Source organism: Mus caroli, unplaced genomic scaffold (assembly GCF_978045245.1).
Source record: "Mus caroli unplaced genomic scaffold, Mus_caroli_1 scaffold_1, whole genome shotgun sequence".
In the NCBI taxonomy this organism is placed as follows: Eukaryota; Metazoa; Chordata; class Mammalia; order Rodentia; family Muridae; genus Mus; species Mus caroli.
The window spans coordinates 183,274,817-183,293,911 of NW_028227256.1; the positions used below are offsets into that span (position 1 = coordinate 183,274,817).

The following is a 19,095-nucleotide window of genomic DNA, read 5'->3' on the forward strand; positions in this document are numbered from 1 at the left end:
TCCCTCCCTCTCTAGTTCCCTCCCCTCTCCCTCAAGAGTCTCACTTCTGATTATCAGAAGAGATCTGTAGGAAAGACACCAAAAACAAGTGACATGTGAGGCCCTGAAACTCTAAATGAAGATTTAAATAACAAAAAACAAAAAAAAACTGCGACTCAGTATTGGGATTTTCTTTTTGAAATATAGTGATGGCATTTTTTGAGATCTTTTATAATAAAAACTCCTTTAAATTCATCTTTCCCTCTGAGGCTCAGATATACACATGTGTCTCCTCCTCCTCTTCCTCCTCTCCCTCCTCTTCCTCCTCCTCTTCTTCCTTCTTTTCACCCTCCTCCTCTTTGTTTCTCTCCCTCCCTCCCTCAACCAATCATCTGTGTATCTATTAATTACCAACCAACCAACCAATCTACTTACCATTTATTATCTTCTATCTATTATTTATCTGCCCCGCTAGCTCCCTTGAAGATGCTTGTGGCCTGTCTGAGCCTGTCTCCACCTCAGGCTAAGCATGGGTCTGTCCCAATCTTAGAGCCTAGAGCCATGACTCAGGAGAAAGACCAGAGAATAAGATCGAGAAAGACCTTGGGGGAAATGAACAACCCTTCTCTCTACAGATAAGGGAACCTAATCCAGACAGTGTGGTGATTTTCCCAACAATCACCCTGGCTATAGACTTGGGCTGTAGTCTCAGCTCTCTTCTCACACACATGGCTCTGCCCACACATGCCCTTGACCTCCAGAAATGGATGGCTTACTTCTCCAGTGGGCACATCCCACTGAATGGTTGCACTCCTGCCTCAGCCTTGACTAGTGTGGTGTGCTGGCTAGTTTTATGTCAACTTGACACAAGCTAGAGTTATTTGGGGAAAGAGAACCTCAATTGAGAAGATGCCTCCTGGCCTGTGGGCAAGCCTGTATTCTATTTTAGTGTGCATTGTGGGGAGCAGAAGTGTGATGGCCGTTATCATGTGGGATTCTTGGGGATCACGTTTGGGAAACCTGAGGTGGGAGCAGAAGATTCTTAGGACAGGATGCAATGGCCCTCTATTCAGACCTGGCATCCACCTTCCTCTAACACTATGCTGCTGATCCTGAGAGGCTCGCACTATGTAGCCCAGGTTAGCCTGTAGCTCGCTAAGGCAGCCAAGTGCTGGTTTTATAGGCCCAAACCACTGTTCTGGCTTTCCCTCCAGCTGTGTGTCTTCGAGCCTCCACTGCCTGCCTCTAGGAAGTGCAGGGTGTGACCTCCATTAGACTCAAGAGAGGCTAAAAGTCCTGAGATAGGAACATCAAGAATGTAAATGACACAGTAAATTTTCCTCTTTGACTAGATCTGGCTGCTGGAGGTGGGGAGGGGATGAATGCGCTGGCATGTAATTTAATCCCACCACGAGCTCTGGAAGTTCCTGCTTCCCGGCCAGAGTCCCCATCTAGACACTCCAGCTCAGCCATGCTTTCTGCGGTATTGTTGACTGCCTTTGCTCTCCGAATTTCTAAGCATTTATAACAGAAATCCAACACCCCATTATTGTATTTTGTTCTAGACCAGGCCTTATTATTATTATTATTATGTAATCCTGGATGGCCTGTAACTCACAGAGATCTGTCTGCTTCTGCCTCCAGATTGCTGGAATTAAAGGCATGCTCCATCATACATTCATTGGGGATCAAATACGCTGTGCCCAGCACCACTGTTTGACCTGACACACCTTCTTCCACCAACACTGCCCTGCTGGAATGCCACCCACTACTTCTTCCCTGGGTGGCTTTTTGGATACTCAGACTTTATGGTCTGGGCAGTTTCATAGTTTCTAAATTTTTGTTTGTTTGTGTTGGTGGTTTTTTGTTTGGTTTTGTTTTGCTTTCCTGAGACAGTATGTGGCCAAAGGAGGCCTAGGAGTCTCTTTGTATCCCAGGCTGGCCTAGAAATTTCCATATAGCCCAACCTAACCCTGAATTTTCCATCCTTCTGCCTCAGCCTTCTGAGTAGTTGGATTGTAGGTGGATACCACCATGGCCAGTCACAGGAACTCTTTTTAAAAAAACATTTATTTATGGCATATGCATGTGTAAAATTAGAGGAAAGCTTGTAGGTATCAGGGCTCTACTTCTTTCTACCATGGGGAGGGTGCGGGTGTTAGGGGTCAATCTCTAGTCATCAGGCTAGGCAGCATGGGCGTCTGCTTCTGAACCATCCCCATAGGCTGTTGACATGATCCTGATGATTTGAGGCTCTTGACTGGTGTGGTTTTATGAGGTGTGCTGCATCAGATCAAGACAAGACCCACATGAGTATGAGACTGTTTCTAAAGTGCTCCTGCTGCTGCTGTTGATTCTGTTGCTGTTGATTCTGTTGCTGTTGCTGTTGCTGTTGCTGCTGCTGCTGCTGCTGCTGCTGCTGCTGCTGTTGCTGCTGCTGCTGCTGCTGCTGCTGCTGTTACTGTTGCTGCTGCTGCTGTTGTTACTGTTGCTGCTGCTGCTGTTGATTCTGTTGCTGTTGCTGATTTTGTTGTTTCTGTTGCTATTGTTGTTACTGATGCTGCTGTTACTGTTGCTGCTGCTTCTGTGGTTACTGTTGCTGCTGCTTCTGTTGCTTCTGTTGCTGCTGTTGCTGCTGTTGTTGCTGCTGCTGCCACTCTGGTTCTGAGGAGCAAGATTCCGGTATTCCTTTTTGGAATGCAATATTTTATGTCTACATTTTTAACCCTTCTGACCAGATATCATTGAATTTACTAAATTCTAATTTAATGTACACGTATAGCCCAGCACCCAGATCTTTGCATATTTTCTGCAATTAATTGACTAAGACCTTTATGACCTACAGTGTTAATCCTTTCATGTGGATTTTTAATTTTATGGGATTGTGGTAAATGGCTTTTTCTGCAGAGGAAACTTCACCAGCATCCCTGTTCTTCAGGCCTTCCTACACTAAGTGTCTCAAAAATAACGGCAGGCCATTGAGAAATAGACGTGGAAAAGGGAAAAGGGGATCGGAGAACCGGAAGAACCACACTGATTGGGTCATAGTCCTGTCTGACGCTGTAGCAGTAGCAGAATGCTTGCCTGGCATGTGTAAGATTCTGGGCTCCATCGCTTGGTACTGCAACCCTAAAAACAGCAGTAAAAGATAAAGGGGGCTCCATCATGCTGAGCTGATCAGGGATTCCAAAAGGGAGGTCCACCCCACACCTGACTCATGGAGTATAGTAGCTTAGGCTGTCCTCCTGTCTCAGCCTTTCAAGTGCTGAGATAATAGGTAGACATCACATACTAGGCTTGTGTTTAAAAATTCTAACCTACTCAGCATTCTAACAGAAAGCAGCAGAGAACGTTCATGAGCTTGGAAGTTCGGATCACCGATCCTTGTGTGGTTCCGACACGCAGCTCTGAGGTTTACTGGTCTGTGTTCCTTCCTGGCAGGTGTTCTTTTGCACGTGATGGGAGATGCCTTGGGGTCCGTGGTTGTGGTCATCACAGCTATCATATTCTATGTTCAGCCCCTGAGACGTGAAGACCCGTGTAATTGGCAATGCTACATTGACCCCAGTTTGACTGTTGTCATGGTCATCATTATCTTATCGTCAGCTTTCCCACTGATCAAAGAGACTGCTGTCATCTTGCTGCAGATGGTCCCCAAGGGGGTCAACATGGAAGAGCTGAGTAAGTGACCCACATATGAACAAGGACCACAAACACTCGAACATTGTGCAGAGGGTTGGGATCACAGGGCGTCACTTGAGTGGGGGTACTCTGAAGCATCCTGGAGTACCATGTGATGCAGGCATGCTTCGTGTGGCTTTTGACCTGGCATGATAATTCACAACTCCAAGATCCAAAGGTCCTTTGTAGTTCGATTTTCTAACTCATTTGCATAGCTTTGAGAATGTAAAGCTTGGGGAAAACCCACTTTTGGGCTGTTGGACCTCACAACGAAGATGTATTTTAACTTTATTGAGGCAGCTCTGCAAGGCCTTGAATTTTAAACTCCTTTTTCCCCACTGTAAAAGCTAAGTCATTCACTGGTGGGCTAGATAATGCCTTCTAGTGAGCTGAAATTCCTGAGCCGGAAGTTACTTGGTGGCACATTACACTAGAAAGGCAGTGCTAAACGGCTCCTGCCCTGTCTGGAGAGACAGATTCTAGTTTGCTTTGCTCGTAGAGAGGCTAGATTCTCACCTTAGTTATGTGCCTTCGAGGCTAAACATCTTAGAGACCTTGAATGTATCCCTAGAAGAAGCATTTCTGGTAAGTACTTTTGTTCTATGTCGCTAAAGTAGCCCACGTGTCTGTCTGTCTGTTTTTCATCCATCTCTTTATCTATTGATTTATAAATCATCCATCTATTTACCTATCATCTATCTATCTATCTATCTATCTATCTATCTCTCTATCTGTCTGAGATTGGATCTCCCTATGTTGTCCTGACTGGCATGGAACTGTCTAAGTGTGCAGGCTGGTCTGGAACTGACTGTCCATGTGTAGCCTAAGCTTATTGGACTGGTCTTAAACTTGCAATCTTTTGTCTCAAGCTCTTGAGTTACTTGTTATAGGCTAACACTGTGTGGGATAGGAAATCAGAAGGAAGGCTGGTTATGGGAACATGGAGTCTTGAGGGACAGTTCTTCCTGTTGGCCTTGGTAAACACACAGCCTTGAGGGACATGACTAGGCACACAGGTTACCCCCCTACCCCCACCCAGCCCCTTGATTCCAAGGTTCTACTCCAGTACTCACTATTGGCTCTTGTTTTGCTCCTGTCTGTTGTAGTGAGCCAGCTGTCTACCGTGCCTGGGATTAGCAGTGTGCATGAAGTGCACATCTGGGAACTTATAAGTGGGAAGATCATTGCCACCTTGCACATCAAACACCAGAAGGGCACGGAATACCAGGATGCCAGCAGAAAAATCAGAGAGATCTTCCACCACGCTGGAATCCACAACCTGACTATCCAGTTCGAAACCCTGGACTTGAAGGAAGCCCTGGAGCAAAAGGACTTCTTGCTGACCTGCAGTGCTCCCTGCATCACCCAGAGCTGCGCGAAGAAGCTGTGCTGTCCCCCGGGGACACTGCCTCTGGCTCTCGTCAATGGTTGTGCAGAGCACAATGGCAGGCCCTCTCGAGAGTCTTACCGAAGCATAGAAGCTCCAGAAGTGGCCATTGATGTGGCTTTGGATGGCTGTCCAAGGGAGCAGGGACAGACTCTCAGCAAGACTCAAGAGAGACAGCATTATGAAAACAGTACTCATTTTTAGTGAGTTCCCACACAATTCAAACTGTCTGAAAGACACTTTGGTGTCACCAGCTCTGCTTATGGGAAGAGCTTTGTGGGTGTGTATCCTGTCAGTAGGGGTCAGCCGTTTGAGATGTTAGTGGAACAAGCCTGCTGATTTTCATGTGATGGATAACCCCTTTCCAGTACCCTGGGCATCTCATGGTTTTCTGTGACAGTTTCAGTATGGACATGAACTTCCTAAAGCAGATTGCCCTAATGTATATACCAGGAGTGCTGAAGGACTCAGTGACTATGACATGGGACTCTGAGTCGGTCTTGTCTGTCTTGTGGTGCTGGGGAATTGCATACAGGGCTTGTGCATGCTAAGGAACTGCTCTGTTACCGAGATGAACCCTGTAGCCTTTGCTTTTAAACCCATCAGAACTTCTAGCTGACTCTCAAGTGAGCTCAAAGCTTAAGTGGCTAGAAAAGAAGTTAAGCACCTTATGTTTCCTTCTCTTCCCCTCAAAGACCATAAAAGGTGAACGTCAGCTAATTTATAGCACTTACAGAACTTATAGCACTGCAGAAGTATATATTCTTAAGTCCATTCTTGGACCATGAGACATGAACACCTAAAAAATGAATGCAAAATGCATAGCTATTAAGATGGAAAGACAGATTGCCTCTTAAGGCAGGGAGTGCTCTCAAAACATTAGGGGGGTACGCTTTGCTGGGGTGGAGGGAAAGGTGGGTTCTGGACTGTCGCTTTGCTTTGTGAGGTGGCTAAAGTTTACTTCCTGCTGGAACTAAGCTGCAGCTATGGTGTGTTCCTTCTCCTTTTCTTATTTACCAAGTTATCATCTCTGAAAGTTTCCAGGTAGGATTGTTGCCACATCTAGTTCTGATAGTGATTTTCTTATCCAGAATCCCTCACAGTCTTTTATGATCACATTGATCTGTGCAGCATTGATCAGGGGGAGATGAGTTTTCTGGGAATGGGAGAATACTCATTCTTGCTAAACAAATAAGCTAGCTTGCCTTTGCTTTAATTAGGCATATTTTAAAGTATTTATTGCAGTTGCCAACTAGTAACTGGGTGGAAAAGTTAATTTCACAGTGAGAAATGAAAAGTAATTTGGTTGCTGACTTTAATGTGTTCAGAGGCTCTTAGAGTTTTATGTCTGTGACCCATGTTACTAAGTTCAAATAAATTATGATCTGATTCAGGCACATAACTGAACTGTATTGGGAGAAGAAAGTGCAAAAAATGACTGTCCCGTGTTTTTATACCTTGTTTGGCATCCATGTTTAAATCAAAGCCTCAGAGGTATGACATGGGGGTACCTGATGGAGCCAACATCTTGTTAGACAAGTTTCAAGGCTCACTGAAAGTGGTCTTGGCGTAGGCTTTTATCCTTCTGAGAAACTACATAGGATTCATCAGAAGTGGTGCACGGTCACAGAAAAGGCAGCCACACTTGTCAATGCAAGCATCATTTTAAAGAAAATGCCTTCATTGGGCACTGTGGCGCATGCCTATAGTCCTGGCTACTCAGGAGGCTGAGACAGAAGAGTGGCTTGAGCCTAGGAGTTCAAAACCAGCCCAGGCAAAATGGTGCGACTCAGGGTGTTTTGTTTTGTGTTTTTAATATTAGTCTTAAATTTGGAGGCATCATGATGGGCAGCTGTAATCTGGGTTATTGGGAAATCTTTGTTCCTTAGAAGTTGATTAGATCTAAACCAATGATCCATAAGTAAATAGAAAAACATCTAAAGCCTTTCTAATTCCCAGAAGTTTATGGTGTAAGATTATGTATGCACTTTATAAGCTAGAGGAGGAAAAAAGACAAAGTTTCTACTTTAGGCACCAAACCTGTGAAGTAGACTTACAGAGACCAGAGGATTCCCCAGGAACCCCAGCGTGGGGATGTGCATGCAGATGCTGCTGCCATGCCAACTGTGTTCCATGCCTTAGTTGAAGCCAAAGTAGAAATTTGTCTCTAATGTCCAAATCTCAATTCACTGTGCCTTATTCTTAAAGGAAAAGAATTATAATTTTACAGTTTCTCCTGCTAGCTAAAGGAATGTATTTTAGTTTGCATGTAAACAACATTCTTTAATTTCTGAAGTACTTTTTTTTTTTAATGGAAAGAAAGTACACTTAGTTCCAACATAATTAAATTTAACCTTGATTGACACTCAACTAGCAAATTATAGACAGGAGCCAGTATGAAGACAGCCAGAGCATGTTTACTCATTGGACATTAGTTGAAAGGGTTTGATGCTTTTGCTACGTGGCTGTGTTTAACACCTCCACCCTGGCTGCCTGGTGTTTTTGTCTGGGGTTTCCTGGATCCGTGATTGTCTTGATTTTTAATTCTCTGAAGAAGAGCTTGATGTTTTCCCCTCCCTGGATCAGCTGTGCACCTGGCGGACGAGACGATCTCGTTTCTTCGAGCCTGTGTAAACACTGACCTTCAGTTCATGTCCTGCACGCTCAGGTTCATCCTAGAGCCCCTCCTGCCTTCCTCCTTCCTGCCTGTCCTCCACATTTCCCCTGGAAGGGGTGGTGCTCAAGCCCAGGTCCTTCAAGGCTGTGAGGCATGTTTTATTGATGAGCTACAATCCCCAACCCAAAGACTAATTTTTTATAGTCTGTGTCACACCCTGTAAGGGACAGGTTAGTATTAGGTGTCCTGCGTGCTGTCCTTCTAGGATTTTTTGTGCTTTCCTGTATTTGTTTCTCTGTGGAGCACAGCTCTTCCTTCCAGCACGTCAGCACCAGTTGTAGGAAAGATTTGCTTCCCTTTCCTTCACAGCTTCCAATCGGAGTTTTTAAAACTGGGATATTTCTTGACAATTTGGTTATTATGAACACACACAGGGATACCAATCTCCATTACACACACACACACACACACACACACACACACACATCCTACAAATTAGGAACTTCAAGATTCAATGGAGTGGGTGTTAGGGAGTTTCTATCTTGATACGTTGGCATTCTGAGCTAGGTGTGTCCAGGTCATATTATGTATTATTTAGTAGCATTGTTGATTTCTAGTCACAAATCCCCAAGTCATCTAGTCTTCTCCCCAAGCTATGACAACCAAAAGTTCCTCTAGACATTGTCATGTATTCCCTGGGGGGCAGTACCAACCCCTCTCTATTTCTAAACTATGAGCTATAATCATATTTAAGCATTATTGATGGATCTGCTCCTCCCAAGTCCAATAGTGTACTCTATTCTGCAGGATTCATAGCGCCCCTCCCCCCCACTGGCCTGAAACTCTGAAGTGGAGTGAGCACTATCCAGAAAGGATTGACAAGGGAGAGCCATCCTTTCCTGGAGGCTCGAGGTTATGTTACAGTATTGTGGAGTTTTGTTGCTTTAAAATCCTCCTCTTCTCAAGGGCAAGATTGCCAAAGTGTAGCATCGCATTTGGGGTGGGGGTTGTTAAAACTTCAGAGTTTCAATAACTTCTTGCTAGTTGCATGGGGACCTCCCCCCTCCCCAAAGGATGTGCACGTACACACCTGTTGCTGGTGAAGAACATTCAATGGTGCTGTAAATGATGTGTTCTGAAAACTCGAAATGCCAATCAGATGTTCGTGGAAATTAAACAGACAGCTCAAAGCAGATGGGCTCCTGGACTCTGTTATTTGTGGCTTCTTTGTTACTTAAGAACTCCTTGATCTGCCCTTTCATAGTCCTGGCCTAGCTAGGTGATTGATAGTGTGACTCTGTGTCACCTCCTACCACATCACGGGCCTCATCTGTTGGTGACAAGTACCCGAGAAAACCAACTTACAGACTCCCGTCTCATCTCTGCTCAGAGTTTCGGAGGTTCTAGACCATGAACCATCAACCCTGTTGTCTATGAGCCTGTGAATGAGACACTCTGAAGCCAGTATGTAACCCTCCTCACCCCATATCTCTCTCTCTCTCTCTCTCTCTCACACACACACACACACACACACACTTTAAAGTTGGCTTCCTTCCTCAGTCCTGAGCCTCCTCTTTCCTTTCAGCTGATAAGCATCACACAGGGACACCGGAAGAACTCTGTCAAGTGGGAGGGTGACCAGTTAGGAGTGTGTTTAACGTGGAGTGGGAAAGGGGGATGGGGAGTGGGTGGGAGACTGTGGCTTGCTTCCCTGCACGAAGAACGTTTACCAGGGCTGGAGAGACAGCTCAGCAACTAAAATCACCTGCTGCTCTTGCAGACATACCAGTGTTTAGTAGCCAGCAGCCATGAGGAGGCTCAGCACTTCCTATAATTCCAATTCCAGAGACCTGACCCATTCTTCTGGCCTCCACAGTCACTGCACAGGCATGGTGATGTGCATACATGCAGGCAAACACACATCTGATAAAAATAACTCCCTAGTTCCATTCCCCATATCATTTGCTCTCTGTGTTTCCCTTTTGCCTTTCTCTTCTGTGCCAGCTGTTACCTTGGCTCTGCTGTGGACTACAGACTTCAGCCCTAACACTCCTGCTTAAGAGTCTAATCAGACCATGCCCTGCCCTATGTGTGGAAGCAGAGTTGAGCCATATCTTGTCTGGCATGAGACAAGAAGAGAGATCCTTTCCTTCTTTTGTTTGCACCACCAAGCCACACGTGGCAGGGGCAGGAGCAGGGGCAGGGGAAAGGTCACCAGCTTAGAGTCAAGAGATTTCACACCTTACATTGGCTCCATAAAAAGTAAATTTGTGTGTGACCCAGAATCGTTTGCCCTGTCTTTCTAGAAAGGAAGCTGGAGCTGGAGAGGCAGGGAACATTCCGAGTGGGGCCTCAGTACAGGCTGGTGAGGGTCATGATAACCAGCGAATTTCTTATCGCCGTCAGAAAACTGTCCTGCCGCCAATCCTACCAGAGGGCTGCGAGTTCATGACTCTAATAATAGCATCCTCAAAGTCATGCAGAAAGTAGCACCAAGTGTTTGGGAGGAGCGATGTTTATTTAATACTTACGGTGTGGCTTTTGCTTTTTTTTAGTATGGAAATTTGCACTCACTAGTACGACTTAGGCGGAGAGGCCTGACTGGACTCATGGTGCCATTGAACTTGGGTTGTAAAAGACCTTATAGAGGAAATAGTTTTGAAACAATTAACATGGACTCTGAAGGATATGCTGAGAAGTAGAGGGCTTGAGCATTCCATCCAGGTTCAAATCGCAGCGCTTGCACGCTAGCTCTCTGACCATCTGAAGGGCACCAGCAGAGAGCATACAGAAGTCTCAGGCCTCTTATGCCTTCTGTGTCATGGAGAAAAGCATCACTCCTCCCCAGTGAGCATGGGACTGAAAAAGGCCGTGGAGGGAGAGCATGCTTGTGGAACACTGGCTGATGGGAGGGAGAGCATGCTTGTGGAGCACTGGCTGGTGTTAGTAAGCAACATTGCAAACATAATGATTCCTACCTTAAACACACAACTCACAATGGCACTGCCAGCATGTTTAGCATAGGCAGGGCTCCATTAGGTATTGTCTGTGTGTTCATTTATTTATCTATCTAGGAGACAGGTCTCAAGTATCTTAGGCTGTCTCAGACTCAATATAGAGCCCCAAATGACCTTGAATTCTCGACCCTCCTGCCTCTGCTCACCAAGTGCTGGGATTACAGGCACTGGCTGTATTACACACCTGGCAGAATGTATACCAGAGACATTCAAAGCACTTCCTATGCTGAGGGCTTCCAGGAGATACCAGGGCTCAAGCTTGGGGTGGGGGGCACCCTCCCCTTCCAGGAAGACACAGGGCACCTTGAGCAGTCGGACTTCTGATGCAGAAATACCGAACCCAGGCTTCCAAGTCAGGGGCATCAAACAATCCACACCTGGGCGAACCTCCACTCTGACAAGTTTCTATAGCCAGATACCTCCAGGGACATGCCTGGGTTAAACAAGTGTGGTTGAGTGTTCAATACTATGGGGCAGGTTGATAAGAGGAGGTGCCCAAAGAATAATTGTCGGGTTCAGGCTCCTGCTAGGCCATGGGAGCTGGGATTCTTGATAGCAGGTCTTTGCTCTGGCTTGGATGCTGCCAGCAAGTGGGACCATTTCGATGACTGGGCATCCATAAGTCTGAAAAGGTCGGGGGTGGGGGTGAGGGGTGGCAAGGAAAAAGCGTAAGCCTCAGATGGAGGCAGCTGGGCCTGTGGACTGCTTGTGTCATAGAAGGGGCTCGTGGGAGGGCCATGAACCAGCACCTGGTATCCAGCCACTGTGCCACCCAGCTGTATGCAATCCTACTCTAATTGCACATGCTCTCCTCCGGAGCCTTGGGGAGGGGCTAGAGGCTGTAGGTGGGGGCCAACTAGGGGACGGGGCTTCTATGCTGATATCTGAAGCGGGGAACGCCATCGTCCTGCTGAGTGAAGACTTCAAACTCGGCCTTTTCTGTGGTGCCCCACACTCCTGTAAAGAAGCCCGGTAACTAACTACTCATTAGTCCCCAGCAGGAAGTTTGGTGGAAAAGTGGTCAGGAACCCAGGAAAGGGGTAGACTTTGTGTCCACTGCACAAGGACAGCTGGCCCCAGACTCTCAGAAAGGACGGATCTGCTGTGCCCAGCTTACAGTAGTATATTTTAATGAAGTAGTCAACGAGCTTTTAAATCCAGGATCAAAAACTACTTAGAAGCTTGTGACCTGCGCATGTCAGTGTCCTCCATGCCTGAAGAGTGAGTTGGCAGGGTACTGTGAATTAAATGAGATACAGCACACACCTGGCTGTGTCAGAGCCGAGTAAGTGCTGTACATTTGCTGAGTACTTCTGTAGGGTTCTGCCTCCAGCGGTCTGATTATTAGGACTTACAGCAAATGCATGCTCCTGCTCTGTCTCCTATGGAACTATTAATAAAATAACTTCAAAGTCAGGCACGGGAGTGGGTAATTGTAAATCCAGAATTTAGAAGTCTGAGACAGGAGGATGTAGGGTTTCAGGACAGCCTGGGCTACATAGTGAGACCTTGTTTCAAACACCAAAAACAAAACCTCAAAGAGGGCTTTATCCTTGTAACCTGCAGACTCCAACGGTTACTTTTTCCTTTGTTCTCACCCATCCTGGGGCCTCAGGCTGCCGGTTGCTGTCAGCATCCTGGCTATGTGAGATAGGAGAAGCCAGAGAAAGTCATCGCTGGGCTCCTCACTGTGGAAGCACACACAGGCACACAGCTCATTAGAAGCCAGACTCAACACTCAGGAGCTGTGGTGTCCACACACTGATCATAGCACCGGCCCAGACTGCAAGGTGCAGGCCATCCTCTTCACACATCCTTTGCATCATGCTGGGATTTTGTCTTTTGATGTGGTCATGCATAGGGGACTCCCATTTATGTCCCAAGTCATGTTCCACGCTCTAATGGAGAGAAGGACCAGGGAGATATCTGAGGCTCCCTGAGCCAACAGTGTGTGTCCTATCTCCTCTTTACACTGGGCCAGGCACGTGCTGCCACACCCCCATCCATTTCAAGACATCAAATTTGAAACAGATGTTTTCCTTCCCTGTTTGTTGCTCATTTGATAAGAGCGTCCTTTGTTCTGTGGAGGCCGATGCTGTCTCCTGCTGTCTTTCCCCACTTCATTCTTTTTAGTCTCAAAGTCTTTTTTTAAACATTTTTATTTCTTAACTAAATGCCGCTAGAACAAAATAAAAGCAGGCGTCTGTGCAGCATTTCAGAAATTTCCAAACAGCAGAGGGAAACAGCTTACCCAAATCATCATGGATGTGTTGTTTTTAAGGTCGACTTTCAAAAAACTTAGCAGTGCATTCTGGGTCTTTGTTTACACCTACATAATGTTCCACTCTCCAGAAATATCAAATTGAGTGCCTGCCCTCCTGTTGAGGTAGTTTATCTCCTTTAACAGTATGTGGGTTTTAGATGTCCTGGCCTACCTCTGGCTGTTGTGTATGTGTGGATTTTTTCTTAATGCCCACTGAAGCATTGTTTTCTTTATGCTCTTTCCTCCATTTGCTTCTAAATTCAAGTCTGTGCTTGTAGTGAGCTCAGAAAAAGTTAATAACAACAGTGCTCAGCCTATATTTCCCTTGTTTCCATGCCAACGGCACAGACAGCTTGGCCTAGGCCACTGGGTTATATCCTCTCTTCAGGTAAGCAGCATGTTTTGAGATCAAATATTACATCTTAATAATGATGACGATAATAATAATAATAATAAATAACAACACTGAGCACTTTTGCATGAGATAACAGATATTTTCTGATGTTCTAGGAGTCTAATGTCGAAATTGGCAACACTGGATTAAATCATGGGATTGATGCATATGCTTGCTAAGATTGCCATAACATAAAGCCATGGTCTGGTTAACTTAAATAGCAGAAATTTCCAGGGTCTTAGCATTTCTATGTCCCAGGTATTTGATCTGTATATGTGATCTGAGTCTCTCTCTCTCTCTCTCTGTGTGTGTGTGTGTGTGTGTGTGAGAGAGAGAGAGAGAGAGAGAGAGAGAGAGAGAGAGAGAGAGGTTGGTGTCTTCCTTTCTCTCTCTCCACCATATTTCTTTTTTTCTTTTTCTTTTTTTTTTTTTTCCTCCACCATATTTCTTACAGATAGGGTCTCTCACTGAAACCTGGATCTAGGCTGCTGGCCACTGAGTCCCAGAAATCCCCTATCTGTGCTGGGCATTGAAAGGGGCCTCAGAGTTGACACGGAACACATCCAGATGACAAGTTCTCAGCACAAAGGAGATTTATTACCCTGGAGGGACAAGCTCAGGGTGGGGACTTGGGGTTTGGGGTGGTACTGTCTCTGCATAGGTAAAGGACAGCAGCAGGTGTTTCTGCAGGAGTGAGTGTTTAAGCAGAAAGGGGAAGGAAATTTCTGCTATTTAAGTTAACCAGACCATGGCTTTATGTTATGGCAATCTTAGCAAGCATATGCATCAATCCCATGATTTAATCCAGTTCTAGGATAAGATGGTAGGCCAGTTAGCCAGTGTAGCCAAATAATGAGTTTTGATTACTTGGAGTTTTAGTCAGGCATAAGGAAGCGGCCAAATAAGGGAACCTTGGTAGCTAGCTTTAGGAATGCAATCTAATGGTTTAGCAAGGGAGAGGAAGAGAAGAGGGGTAGGCATGTTAGTGCCATCTTTGCCATGCTTGGGCCTGTTAGCCCTTCAATCACAACATGGCAGTCCCAGGTGTGAGTGGCCACATCTGGACTTTGAAGTGGGTTCTGAGGACCTGGACTCGGGCCCTTGCGTAGCAAGTGCGCCTACTCACTGAGCTAAATCTCTTTAGCTGCATTTCCTTCCTTTATCCACAAGGAAAAGAAAGACTAGAGAGATTCACTTAGCTTGGGTGCAGTGGAGCCAGGACTGGAAACATTATCTTAGATTACAGGGCCTCTGTCCTGTTCTGGGCCCTGGGTGTCCTCTCTTTTGAACCTCTGGGGACATCAGACACACACTGAACATTAAAGTGCACTGGCCCAGCAGTGGTGGGAGCAGGCCATCCTGGAGGGTCATGTCCCAGTGAGCATAGTTGAGAACCAGTTTCCTTGGAGACAAGTGTCTGATCACTCTCATGGCTGTTTCCATTACAACTAACTAACTAACTAACTAAGAAAGCAACTAACCAACCAACTTCCTTCTTTGCATCCCCTGCCCCTCTCTCTCCCTCCTTCCTTCCTGAATTTATTCTTTAATGATTTCATACACATTTAAATGTATCTTTATCATATCCACCTCCATCCCTCTTCCAGCTGCCACTGGATCCTTTGCATGTCCCTCTCAACATGTCCCCCTCCTAACTTCCATTCTTTTTATTATTATTCTTAACACCTTACTGGATACAGCCCGTGCCACCTGTATATGTATGGCTGTGGAGTCATCCATGGAGCATGGACAACCTACAGGTGGTCACACACCAAGGGGAAAACGTTTATTTTTCTTCTGGCTGCCAGCAACTACCCATAGCTCCTCATCTAGAGGTGGAGCCCCATGAGCTCCTGCCTCATCCATAATGGAATTTTGTCCGACCCTTTCTTATGCTGGTCTTTTTCAGACAGCCACAGTCACTGTGAGTTCACAAGTGAAGACTCCATGCCATGGTTGGAAGTCAGGGTTCAAAACACTTCTCCATTCTTTGGGTTCTTATAAGCTTTCCACACCGTCTTCCACTGAGAGGTTCCCTGAGCTTTCACAGGAGGGTCAGGGAGTGCAGGTGGGAGGTGAAGTTCAAACTGGCTTGAACTGAGCCACTGATTGACCACCTGTTTCCTCTAATGTCCCTGTGGCCACGAGGTAAAACATTTTTCGGAATGTGCAAATGGATCCCCTAGCTTCTGCCAGCCCACCAGAGCATCTGAGGCCTACAAAGGGGGGCGGTTCTTGTTCCGTTGTGACACAGATAGATACCTGATGAGTCTACCACTGTGCTTGAGATTACGGCTGCCTTTACCACTGTGCTAGAAACCAGAGTTGTCTTTGCAACTTTCTTCCTTCTGTCATTCTGAGAACTCCCATCAAACTCTTCCCACAATGGGCCATGGTTTTGTGGGTAGCCAGGTATCTTAGGGTGTGTCTATTGCTATAATAAAAAATACTGTGACCAGAAGCACCTTGAGGAGGAATGTGTTTTATTTTATCTTACCCTTCCAGGAAACCCTCCATCACCGAGAGACCTCAGGACAGGAACGTGCAGGCAGGAGCTGATGCAGAGGCCATGGAGGGCTGCTGCTTATTGGCTTGCTCAGCCTGCAAGCTTATAGAACCCAGGACACACACACTAATAATCAATCAAGACGATACATCACAGGTTTACCCACAGCCCAATCTGGTGGGAACATTTTCTCAATTGAGGCTCCCTCTTCTTAAGTGGCCCTAGCTAGCTTGTGTGAAGTTGACATGACACCAGCCAGCACACCTGGATCCTGGTTCCTGAGTGGCCATGGCCACTCATTTTTGGCTTCTGAATAAATTCCTTCTTATTGTCTTAGACACGAGAGTTGTGGTTTTGTATGAACCGGGAAAGGTGAAGAGGCTTGTGATGTGGAAATATTAAGCTAGAAGACAAAGGCTAAAGCCTTTCCTAATCAGAGTGGATGACTTTGCAGAACCACGGGTCGGTAATTGGTATTTAAATAGAAGAGCCTATTAATTATCCTTATCAGAACAGTGTTCATTAGAATCCATAATTGCCTGTCATAAAAGAGGGCTTACATTGTGAAATGCCAGGCAAGCAAACCCCCATGACTTTAAAACGTCACAGAGCAATCTCCTCCCTAAGGAAAGAAGGCATCTTGGGGTAACGTCAGCCTGACTTTGGCGAGTGAAGTGTGCTATAGGGCATGGCTGGGGCAGATTTAGCGCCATTCTTCTTTCGAGCATCTCTAAGCATTTGGGCATCTGTCAGTCTGTCAATCTGTCCTGAACTGCAAGTTCATACAGTATTACTTATAAAAGATTGACTTATTGATAATTGGGAGACTTTAGATTCTCAAATGTGCTTGTTGCGTGAGAGTCTCCCGTCCCTATCTTCATCCCCGTCCCCATCCCCATCCCCATCCCTGTCCCCCGGCGCCCCAGAGTGATATGGAAAGGAGGAGCCTGGGTATTACACACAGAGGAGGTCAAAACAGGCCAGGACTTGGAGGTCTTTGCAAGGCTAACTTTGGGAAGAAAAAGCAATGAGAGAATTGAGTTGGCCCTTGTCCTTGGGACTTCATGAATGCTGGTTCACCTGACAGGAGCCACACTGGAGGCTCTGGGGTGGTCACATGAGAGATCTGGGGTGACTGAGGCTTTACATATTAGACTCATGGTGACACTCAAGACTAAATACCTCGTCTGTTTTTAGATAGCCTTACTGTGTAGCCCAGGGTGGTCATGAACGTAAAATCCTCCTGCCTCAGCTTCCCAACTGCTGGGATGACAAGTTTGTGCCATTACAGTTGGCCCCTTTGCCAAGTCTTAATGTGGGAAAACCATGTTTGTGTTAGGGTCAGGGGTGAAGGATCATGGAGAGGAGGGCATGCTTACAAAAGCTTGGGAGGGGCATTTGCCATCTGGGGTATCATGGCGTCCTAAGCTGAGTACTGGCTGGCACCTTCAGGACATAGGGGAAATCTTGGCTCTTCTTATCATTGTCTGCACTTTGCTTTTTGCTTCCAGGCTTATTTTAGGTGATTATAATATTGGTCAGGTATTTCCATCTTACCTTTCTTTAAATTTCGGTAAAAATTTTCATTAAAATTATTAAATTTGTTATTATTTTGTGTGTGTGCATGCATGTGTGCGTGCATATGTGTGTGAGTGCATGTGTGTGTATTTACATACACATGGAGGTCAGAGGACAACTTGTTGGGGGTCTTCTCTCCACTGTGTGGTTCCCCAGACTTGGAACTCTGGCTATCAATGTTGGCAGCAATCACCTTCACCTGCCAGCGCCAATTCAGATTTTATAAGTAAGATTTTTAAGATCTCTTCCTCTGCCATTAAGTCTTAAGTAGGAGCTTTTAGTAATTCAACTCCAGTGCATAAGCCATCCGTGTTCTGTTCAGGAACTTTCCCCCGTGCCCATGTGTTCGAGGCTCTTTCCCACTTTCTCTTCTATTAGATTCGGTGTATCTGGTTTTGTGTGGAGGTCCTTGATCCACTTGGACTTGAACTTTGTACAAGGAGATAAGAATGGATTGATTTGCATTCTTCTACATGTTGACTGCCAGTTGAACCAGCACCATTTGTTGAAAATGCTATTTTTCCCCCCCCACTGGGTGGTTTTAGCTCCTTTGTCAAAGATCAAGTGACCATAGGTGTGTGGGTTCATTTCTGGGTCTTCAATTCTATTTTATTGATCTACCTGCCTGTCCCTGTACCAATACCACACAGTTTTTATCACCATTGCTCTGTAGTACAGCTTGAGGTCAGGGATGGTGATTTCCCCAGACGTTCTTTTATTGTTGAAAACTGTTTTTTCTATCCTGGGTTTTTTGTTATTCAAAATGAATTTGAAAATTGCTCTTTCTAACTCTATAAAGAATTGTTGCAGTCATATGTGGGGAGCAACAGTGTCAACCAGCCAGACCCCCAGAGCTCCTGGGGACTGGACAACCAACCAAAGAGTACACATGGAGGGACCATGGCTCCAGCCGCATATGTGGCCTTGTTGGACATCAGTGGGAGGAGCAGCCCTAGGGTCTGAGGGGGTTTGATGCCCAAGTGTAGGAGAATGCCAGGGCAGGAGGACAGGAGTGGGTGGATGGAAGGATAGGCAGGAGGAAAGGGTATGGGATGGGGGTTCCAGAAAGGAGACCTAGAAAGGGGATAACATTTGAAATGCAAATAAAGAAAATATCCAATTAAAAAAAGAAAAAGATTTAGGACAAAAAAAATCCAACTCCAGTATTTGGGGAGAGTAACTGCTTTATGAATGAACAACATAAAAAGTGTGAAAAATGGAGTGTGGTTCCACAGAATAAACACAATTATAATATTTACCATATGAACCTAATTGTAAAATGTGTTTAAGATGGCAGTTCTTGGCTAAATGAAAAAGAGAATAGCAGAAATAGGAACTGCATCAACATTTGGTGCTGGGCTAAGCACAGATTACCCCGAGGCCTCTCTTCAAACCTGGATCTCGTGGGAAATGCAGATGCTTGCTTTCCCAGTAGCGCTTGTTAATCTTCTAGGCTGAGAGAGGAAGTTTGGGGAAGGCTTTTGTTTATACAGGCAGGCAGACAGACAGACAGCTGGACAGACACAAACATAGACACATACAGACCACACACATACATGTGGGGAGCGGGTGTGGTGGTAGTCCCAAGATGGCGCCCGGGACTGCAGCCAAGTCTTATGACTTGCACCTAACTTCCTCATACACCCCAAAATAAGCCACGTCCATCGTGAGAG

At 45.8% G+C, this 19,095-nt stretch overlaps 1 protein-coding gene across 2 annotated transcripts in view; it reads left to right on the plus strand.

The window, feature by feature from the left end:
- Slc30a10 (solute carrier family 30 member 10) overlaps positions 1-8,857 on the plus strand; it is a 35,136-nt gene extending 26,279 nt beyond the window's left edge. For both annotated transcript variants that reach the window (XM_085843629.1, XM_021173289.3), the window contains exons 3-4: positions 3,421-3,660; positions 4,767-8,857. In XM_085843629.1, coding sequence (XP_085699755.1) covers positions 3,421-3,660; positions 4,767-5,251 — 725 coding nt within the window. In that variant the 3' untranslated portion in view covers positions 5,252-8,857. The remainder of the gene's footprint in view (positions 1-3,420; positions 3,661-4,766) is intronic.
- Positions 8,858-19,095: the final 10,238 nt, after the last annotated feature.